Raw genomic sequence first — 9,332 nt, 5'->3', positions numbered from 1 at the left:
ACGCAACGTGAATTCTACGTCATAGTTAACGATTGTTTTAACAGATATTTTAAAATATATATGAAATTGTTTCAGAATTATAAATTTCAAGTAAAAAACTTAAGAATTGTTATTAACATTTCAAAAATTATATTCTATATTTTTCACAAGTATATTTTTTTTTCTAATTATAAAAAATTTAAAATGTCAAATAAGGTTTTAAGAATACTAATAACAATTTTTAAAAACTTAATGTATTAAATATTGAAAACCAAAAACTTCAGCTGATAAATTGAAATTAACTCTTTTTTTTTTTATATTTGATAAACGCATTACTTTAAGACAATATGAAAGGGCAATTCAGTCATTACAACAAAAAGCTTTGCACGATCTCGGTGGTACTAGGTTGAAAATTTGACAGGGTTTGAGGGGTGATTAAGTAAATTCAATCGGGGAAAACCATTGTGATATCTGCAACGGCAGCTGAAGCTCCACCAACAGTCCAACTCCAACTTCAACACTTTCAGAAAAATTCCTAGTCACCTGAGAAGAAAGAGAAAAAATAAAAACAAGAAAAAAGAAATACAACAACCACATTAAAGATAAACTCCCAAAAGGAAAAAGGGTTTGAAGGTATCCCTATCATCTTTCCCTTTCTATATTAATTTATAAATCTGACATCAGCTGAAAATTATATTTGCAATTTTTTTTTCTCTGTATTATTCGTTTGGTAAAATTATAGCTCTTACTGCACATTCCTTTTTGTATTTATGAACTTCCATGTTTTGTACCAATAATTTATTACTTTTCTCTTCTGGGTTTGATTTGCTTCAGAGCTGAAAAGTAGCAGAAGGAGTTGCCATTTGCGAATCTGGCATTATTATTCAGTGTTTGGGTGATATTTTGCTTTTCAACAGCATGTCTCAGACCAACTGGGAAGCTGATAAAATGTAAGTTTTGGGCTGTAAATTGTAAAGTTCTTCATTTTCTGCCCTAGTTCCCTATCTGGGTTTCTATCTTTTTCTATTTTACTGGCCTCGTTGTTTTCTGGGTCGATTCAGGTTCTGGGTTTCTGGGATTTTCTGGGGTTTGTTAGTTTTTGCAGAGCTTGGATTAAAGTTGGGTTCTTTATCCTGCTTTCTTTTGTTTTGTATGTTAATTTCAATTAGTGTGTGGATTCTAGGGTTTGTTTGTTATAACGGGTATGAATTTGGGCCATCTTTTACTTCACTTTTTACAGCGGAACTTGGGTTTCTGGACTGAGCCTTGTCTATTACATCCCTTAGCTCTCTATAATTTCTGTTATTCTTAGTAATATTTGGGTTTTTGTTAACTAAAATATAGTCTTTCACTGTTTTTCTCTGTGAAGTTTCGATTTTTCTCCTTCGACTTGTGTGACTGATAATGTTTGTGATTAACAGGCTGGATGTGTATATCCATGATTATTTAGTGAAGAGGGATTTAAAAGCTTCTGCACAAGCTTTCCAAGCTGAAGGAAAAGTATCCTCAGATCCGGTTGGTAAGCACAGAAATTTTGACCTAAGGGGTACAAAAACCTTGTAATGGAAATTATATTTCTTACTACTTTTTAAATGAGTTTTTTTTTCCTTTGCTGAACTTGCATTTTGATTTTTCTTTTGGCTATAAGTTCCATTCTCGTTATTTATTAATGTTTTTGAGAAATGGGTTTACAGCTATTGATGCACCAGGAGGTTTCCTATTTGAATGGTGGTCGGTTTTCTGGGATATATTCATTGCTAGGACTAATGAGAAGCATTCAGAGGTTGCTGCATCGTACATTGAGGTTAGTTTGAGAATGCTTTATCATGTATTAGCTTGGTATATACTGTAGGCCATATATCATTTGCAATGAGAGTTTTAAGAGAGAAGAAAAGGGTGTGTTTTGTGTAGCTGATAGTTCCCAGCTTTAAATAGAATAGTTAATGTTGAGCTTGTTTCATGCTTTATGTTTTCTTCACAAGCCACTTTAAATGGAATGCACTTCTACTCTCATGTCAGGGGAGTCTCTTTCTTATTTTTTTTCACAGAACTAAATGGAGATCCTATGTTGGAGTAGATTTTGAGATTTTGAGATTTTTATTCTTGCTTTTTCTTTCTTTAGTTTATATGTGAAGTGTTATATCCTCAGTTACACCATTCTCCGAATCTACTGCAGTCGATCCCTTTCATGTTTTACTCTGACTCTTCTTTGGATAAAAGTTTACTCCGATTCTTGTGACTATTGTTTATATAATAACATTCAGTTTTCACCCTGGATTTCTGATCTATGTTGTTTTCCTTTATAGTTTGAATCACTGAAAAAGTTGTATAGACTTATTTGCTTCTGATTTTCCATCTGCTTTATGTTCTATCATATATTGATCAAGACATCTTATTCCTTCGTTATAATTTTCGCAAACAATTATTAAAACTCAAAGGTTCTAGATATGCTACAATGTACAAGTATTCAGCCCTTCACCAAACTTTATGTTCACATTTTGTTTGATGGTCGTAAGGCTTAAACCCCTGATGGTTGTATGTGAACTGAAAATATGCTGGCCTGTACAATTTCAGATGAGTGTTAGAACTTTTGATTGTTTTGCATTCTTGAGTCACAAGAACTTTGTATCTTTCAACCACTTTTTCAAATTTCTAATTGCTTTATTGGTTGTTTTGTTGAGCTTATAATTACAGTATTGGCCTGGAGAAGGGTGCTTTTTCTTTTTGTTTTGGTGCGTTTTCACTGAACTTCATGTGTAGGCCAAGGTGAATATCTGTTGGTCTTCCACACTAATGACATGACATCGGTAGAGCCTCTCAATTTGACTGTAATGCCTAAGTTGGATGAACACGCTTAACCTCACGCTTAATAGTAACTAATAAGCACGATCTTTTTCAGTGGAGGCATCAAATAGTCGTGAGGAATACTGTTTGTTTGTCTACTATAGCTACGTGTATATTTCTACAAAAGTTACTTATAGTGAATTAGCCATGTTAATTTGATGTCTTTGTGGTTCCTGTGATATGGATCGATAATCACAAGCTTTACAAGGGTATTTCTTATAGTTCTTATAAACAAGGTAGTGCCTTTTGGAAGCTCGTGACATATTCAAACTGCAGACTCAGTTGATTAAAGCAAGGGAGCAGCAACAGCAGCAGCAGCAACAACAACAACAACAGCAACATTCCCAGCAACCGCAAAACTCACAACAACAGCAGCAGCAGCTGCAAATGCAGCAACTCATGTTTCAAAGGCAACAACAGCAGCAGCAGCAGCAACAACAACAACAGCAGCAGCAGCAGCAGCAACAGCAACAGCAGCAACCACAGCAGCAACAGCAACAGCAACAGCAACCGCCACAGCCGCATCAGAGAAGAGATGGGGCACATCTCCACAATGGACCTACAAATGGGCTTGTTGGAAATGATCCTCTCATGCGACAAAATCCTGGAACAGCGAATGCCATGGCTACAAAGATGTATGAGGAAAGATTAAAACTTCCTCTTCAGAGAGATTCTATGGATGATGCATCTATGAAGGTAGGTGAATTATCCTTGTTATTTTGAATAAAATGACCTTAACAGTTTTCTGACCATATTAGGAACAATCTGCAGCAGAGATTTGGTGAGAATGTGGGCCAGATTTTGGATCCAAATCATACTTCAATATTGAAGTCAGCCGCAGCAACCGGCCAGCCTTCAGGGTGCGTTTCTCTAAGACTATATTTTTCAACTATTCTTATTTGCTTGTTTAGCCTCTGGATACATTGAGAAATGATGTGGACTTGTTTATGCTAAGCAATTTATCTTCTAATCTACTAAATGCACAGAAATTTAGGGTTCGCAGAAAACAGTTTCATATCGATGATAGGAAAATTGGGATTGCTCTGATATTGTATTTTTAGGATTTAGAGTAAAGTGCGACCCTGGTCACCCTGCATATATCTCGGAAAACTGTAAAATGTTAGTTCGTATGCTGTGCCCGCATAACTGCTCATTCATTCAGGGTCTTGGATGCGGAAGCTGTTACTTAATCCTGTTATCAACATTATATATAAAACAGTGAGCTCTTTTTTGCAGGCAAGTTTTGCATGGTACAGCGGGTGGGATGACTCAACAAGGCCAAGCTCGAAATCAGCAATTGCCAGGGTCTACACCGGTATGCTTAGTTTTATGTGGAATTCCATTATATGTCTTTTGAATCATGTTTATCTGTTCTGACTTGTATATGGAATCAGGACATAAAGACTGAAATCAATCCAGTATTGAATCCCAGAGCTGCATGTCCTGAGGGATCATTGATAGGAATTCCTGGTATTCTTGTTTTGTCTGTTTCGATGTTTGATTGACCATGTCTCACTCTTTTGAAATATTGTTTGCATATTGGTCTGCTTCTATTTTGATATTGGAAGCCTGCTATTCCAAAGTAATTTGTGAGTTAGGAACTTAGTAATTATAGAGGTAAAATTTTTGTAGGTTTTGATGGTATTTTATAATGATGCTTGTACCTTACATGTAAGATTCTTTGATTTCAGGATCAAATCAGGGTGGAAACAATTTGACTTTAAAAGGATGGCCGCTCACTGTAAGTTTTTGATGGCTGGATACTTTTTTCGTTTCGTAGCCTTTGTTAGAGAATTCTTATGTCTATTTGGACCATTTCTTTTCTTGAGTTTCTGATCTTTTATTAAAACAATGGTAGTAGTTGTGCTAAATGAATCAAAATTACATTGTTTCTGAATTTGGAAACTCTATTAGTTTGTTTGTTGTCTGTCTCTGAACTTTAGAATCTCGAAGTGACCAATGTTCGTTTAAAATTAAAATCTCTTATCATTTGTTTCATTGCATTTCTGAATTTTGGAGTATCACTCATCAATACTCTACAACTGTTTTTCTCCTTGTAAGGGTTTGGAGCAGCTTCGCTCTGGACTTCTTCAGCAACAGAAACCTTTCATACAAGCTCCCCAGCCCTTTCATCAGCTTCAGATGTTGACACCACAACACCAGCAACTTATGCTTGCTCAGCAAAATATGACATCACCGTCTGCTGCCAGTGATGAAAGTAGACGACTAAGAATGCTAATGAATCGCAGTCTTGGGAAGGATAGCCTATCAAATTCTGTTGGTGACGTGGTACCAAATATGGGATCACCTCTTCAAGCTGGTGGCCCTATTTTGCCTCGTGGAGACACAGATATGCTGATTAAGGTGCTCCAATCTCTGTCCATTTCACTTGTAGTTGTAGTTGTTAATCTCTTTTCATTTCACTTGTAGTTGTTATGGTGGCAGTGTTTACCCCCTCTGTACTTCCACATATTATCAAACAGTTCATTCTCTTTGGCTTCTGAGACTGTTTGTTTGTTTGTAGGTAAAAATGGCTCAACTACAGCAGCAACAAAACAGCAATCCCCAACAGCAGCAGCAACAGCTTCAACAGCTTCAACAGCTTCAACAGCATGGTCTTTCTAATCAGCAGTCGCAAAATTCAAATCTCAATCCCCATCAGCAAGATAAAATGGGGGGTGCTGGCAGCATCACTATGGATGGTAGCATGTCAAACTCTTTTCGAGGAAATGATCAGGTCTGTCCTTTTTTGGTTATTTCTTGTGAACTTTTCTTGGTCAATTAACTCAGGCTTGTAATGCTTATAAAATTACTCTATAACTAAGCTCGTTTTGGAATGTTCATATAAACAAAACTAAGACAGTTATGTCTGAAAAACATGTACTTGCTCTAAAATCAACCTTGTAGAGTAGTTATTTTTCAACTTTTTATTTACATGTTCTTTAGAATTCTTGTGAAGCTCCTGATACAGTTTTGCCTATGCAATTTAAGGTTTCAAAAAACCAGGCAGGAAGAAAGAGAAAGCAGCCAGTGTCATCTTCAGGGCCTGCCAATAGCACGGGTACAGCAAACACAGCTGGGCCTTCCCCGAGTTCAGCCCCTTCAACTCCCTCGACTCACACTCCTGGAGATGTAATCTCAATGCCTGCCTTGCCCCATAGTGGTAGCTCCTCCAAGCCTCTGATGATGTTTGGCACTGATGGTACTGGTACTCTTACTTCACCAGCACATCAGTTGGTGAGTGACTTCTTCATCTTCTTGTATTGAAAGGAATTGGCAATTCCTTGCACGGATTCTCATTGGGATTCCATTTTGGCAGTGGGATGATAAAGATCTTGAATTGCAGGCTGATATGGACCGATTTGTAGAGGATGGGTCTCTTGATGATAATGTCGAGTCTTTTTTATCCCCTGATGATGTGGATCATAGAGATGCTGTTGGTCGATGTATGGATGTCAGCAAAGGTGCGGTGGATGCCATGTTGTTGAATAAATTCTTCGTTTTACATTTCCTGAACGTAGTATCTACCAGTATGGTGCAAGTCATAGGTATGTTAGGTAGATATATACATTCATAAAAACCAGGATGGTGCAAGTCATAGGTATTGAATTACAAGTCTCAATCAATGATCTTTGTCTTTTTACTTTTATTAATTTTTATCTCACATATATTAACTACCACGTGTTTTTGGTAATTGTGTTGTCCACAAACTCACAAACATTGTCAATACTCGTTCTTCTTATCTTCGTAAACATTCAATAGAGAGAATGTAGATGTAACTTATCATAGGAAGTAAATAGCATACAGTCAACTAATCAAAGATTTTTCAACCTGTTTTTCTGCAACCTTACTATTCAATTACATCTTTTTGGCTGTGTACTTGGTTTCAGGGAATTGCATTTGTAAGTGTTATTTGGTTCATCATAGTTATTTATTTTTTATTTATTTTCTTTTGAAATAATTAAAATACGTAAACCTGGTTATTTGTAGATATTATTGTTTACTTTGAGAGCTCAGAATTTGAATTTGACTGCAGGGTTCGCATTTACAGAAGTAAACTCTACTAAAGCAAGCGCAAGCAAGGTTACAAGCTGTCACTTCTCATCAGATGGAAAGTTTCTTGCTAGTGGGGGCCATGATAAGAAGGTGAGGGAATGAATGTTTAAATTGCTAATAACTTCTGGGGGAGGATTAAGAACTGCTGCTACATATTGGCTAATTGATTCTTCCAGAACATTTACATGTGAAATCTTTTGTTTAGTTTAATTTTTAAAAGCTTTAATGTTTATTTTTTTTTGTGATGCTTGTTCTTATTTAGCGTGTTCTTGATATGTGTATTATGCAGGCTGTTTTATGGTACACAGATACACTAAAGCCAAAAAGTACGCTAGAAGAACATTCAGCTTTGATAACTGATGTTCGTTTTAGTCCGAGCATGCCACGTCTTGCAACGTCTTCATTCGACAAGACTGTCAGGGTCTGGGATGCGGACAATGTTAGTTGAAAATTCTTCTGTCCTATTCATCTACTTAGCTTCTACTCTGATTTTAACCTATTGATTCGTGATTTGAAGACTGAGTAGTCAAACTAAGTATAATACTTGTAGTTTGATTTCTATCATATATTCTGTAATCTTTGCCGTTATAAGTTTATATATATGCTGTAATAATCCTTTTCATTGCTCGGGTGCCGAGTTGGTCGCTCTATTCTTAAAAGGATGATTTATCTTTTTGTTTTTCTTCCCTGTGACAAGCTGTGGATGTGCTGTATTAAGCCTTCTCTATGTTTTTAATCTGCAGCCTGATTATTCTCTCCGTACCTTTATGGGACATTCGGCCTCTGTTATGTCATTAGATTTCCACCCAAATAAAGATGACCTCATCTGTTCTTGTGACAGTGATGGTCAGATACGCTACTGGAGTATTAACAATGGCAGCTGCTCGAGCGTGTTCAAGGTAGAATCTTTTCTTCTGGGATGCAGGAAGTTGATGGGGGTGGGGTAGTGGTGGTTTTCATATTATTTATGTTTTGTTAAATTCTTGTATGCTTGAATGTATTAGGGTGGTACAGCACAAATGAGATTTCAACCCCGTCTTGGAAGATTGCTTGCTGCAGCCGCTGAGAATGTTGTGTCTATACTGGATGTCGAGACTCAGGCTTGTCGACATTCATTACAGGTCAGTCTAACATTTTCTCCCACCAATTTTTTTCATAATTGTGATTGAAATTGTTTATGTTATTTTTATATGCATTGTCAACTGCATTAATTGGAATTTGGATTTGAATGCAGGGGCATACTAAGCCTATCCATTCTGTGTGTTGGGATCCTTCTGGCGAGTTCCTTGCATCTGTCAGCGAGGACTCTGTAAGAGTTTGGACACTTGGAGCTGGAGGTGAAGGGGAATGCGTTCATGAGTTGAGCTGCAACGGAAATAAATTTCATTCATGCGTTTTCCATCCTACATATACTTCACTGCTGGTCATTGGCTGTTATCAGGCAAGTCAATTCTGCATTATCATGCTTATGTAATGTTCGTTACATCTTTTCCTGGAAATCACTATTCTCTTAAACCGTTAGGATGTGCGTTCCCATTTTACCTCCTGGAAAAAAGATCCTTTACTGATAATTTTAGCTGAGAAAATATTTACAGTCACTGGAGTTATGGAACATGACGGAGAACAAGACGATGACTCTATCAGCACACGAAGGACTTATTGCTGCGTTGTCTGTGTCAACTGGTACTGGTTTGGTTGCTTCGGCTAGTCACGACAAGTATGTCAAGCTCTGGAAATGAAATGGTCGTTACTCTGATTAACTGAACTTCACAGAGTAGGATTAGGTTCTGCCAGTATTGGTCCAACGCTTGTAGTTTGTCTCTTGGTTGCTGGATTCATCGTCTTTTGCTTTTAATGGATCTCCAACTGCCTTCACATGACCCCCGGAAACTGACCTTGTAATATTATTGTTGTATTTGTACGCTTATTACTACAGTTAAAACTTGGAGATCTCTTACATGCTTCATGGAGCTCTTTGTAACGTTTTTCGAACAGTAAAATAGAAAATTTTATCATTCTCATTGTGTTTCAATCTTAAAAGGGTTTATCATAAAATGATTCTTGAAATTGACCCACACCATTAAGATGATCTTTGAAATTGAAAATCTATCAAAGTAGTCCTCGAAAATATGTGTTACAAATCAATGTCATTTTTTAACAATTCTGTTAAAAATTTTGGTATGTGTTGATGTGACACATAAATGTGCTTAGAAGTCTTTTTCAATGTTTTATTTTTTTTATTATTTTTTTTTAATCACAAATGGTCTTTGAAATTGACTCACATCATTAAGATGATCCCTAAAATTGAAAATCAATTAATGTAGTTCTAGAAATAGGTGATTCTGATCAATATGATTATTTTGTCACAATTCTATCAAAAATTCTGTTATGTTCTGATTTGACGCATTCATGGGTCCCACAAGTTTAGTTAATCTGATCGCAACCCACACTCC

The 9,332-nt window shown here is 36.5% G+C and overlaps 1 protein-coding gene across 5 annotated transcripts; it reads left to right on the top strand.

Annotated features, from left to right (window-relative positions):
- The first annotated feature begins 395 nt into the window (after positions 1-395).
- Positions 396-8,894, top strand: LOC103962017 (transcriptional corepressor LEUNIG). 5 transcript variants are annotated; one of them, XM_009374680.3, is made up of 19 exons: positions 396-612; positions 814-929; positions 1,401-1,498; positions 1,674-1,783; positions 3,100-3,458; positions 3,582-3,683; positions 4,060-4,138; positions 4,218-4,293; positions 4,515-4,564; positions 4,885-5,187; positions 5,348-5,560; positions 5,815-6,060; positions 6,143-6,287; positions 6,860-6,969; positions 7,169-7,318; positions 7,623-7,778; positions 7,884-8,000; positions 8,114-8,320; positions 8,475-8,894. In XM_009374680.3, the coding sequence occupies exons 2-19, from the start codon at positions 898-900 to the stop codon at positions 8,616-8,618; spliced, it is 2,697 nt and encodes an 898-aa protein (XP_009372955.2). In that variant the 5' UTR covers positions 396-612; positions 814-897; the 3' UTR covers positions 8,619-8,894. The 5 variants fall into 5 exon arrangements, with proteins under 5 accessions (XP_009372955.2, XP_009372951.2, XP_009372954.2 ...); XM_009374676.3 differs by having other exon boundaries at positions 3,100-3,519; positions 3,598-3,683; XM_009374679.3 differs by having other exon boundaries at positions 397-612; positions 3,100-3,519; positions 3,598-3,683; positions 6,170-6,287.
- Positions 8,895-9,332: the final 438 nt, after the last annotated feature.

Source organism: the organism of the source record quoted next, unplaced genomic scaffold, assembly GCF_019419815.1.
Source record: "Pyrus x bretschneideri cultivar Hongxiangsu unplaced genomic scaffold, Pyrus_bretschneideri_v1 Contig15, whole genome shotgun sequence".
Lineage (NCBI taxonomy): Eukaryota > Viridiplantae > Streptophyta > Magnoliopsida > Rosales > Rosaceae > Pyrus > Pyrus x bretschneideri.
This window is presented reverse-complemented; position numbering and strand designations above follow the sequence as displayed.

Bases quoted from the DNA above. Each gene is read 5' to 3' on its own strand.
- LOC103962017 (XM_009374675.3), top strand. From the start codon at position 898: ATGTCTCAGACCAACTGGGAAGCTGATAAAAT. The intron at 1,784-3,099 runs GTTAGTTTGAGA...TTCAAACTGCAG, and splicing joins TTGCTGCATCGTACATTGAG to ACTCAGTTGATTAAAGCAAG. The intron at 3,520-3,594 runs GTAGGTGAATTA...AACAATCTGCAG, and splicing joins TGGATGATGCATCTATGAAG to CAGAGATTTGGTGAGAATGT.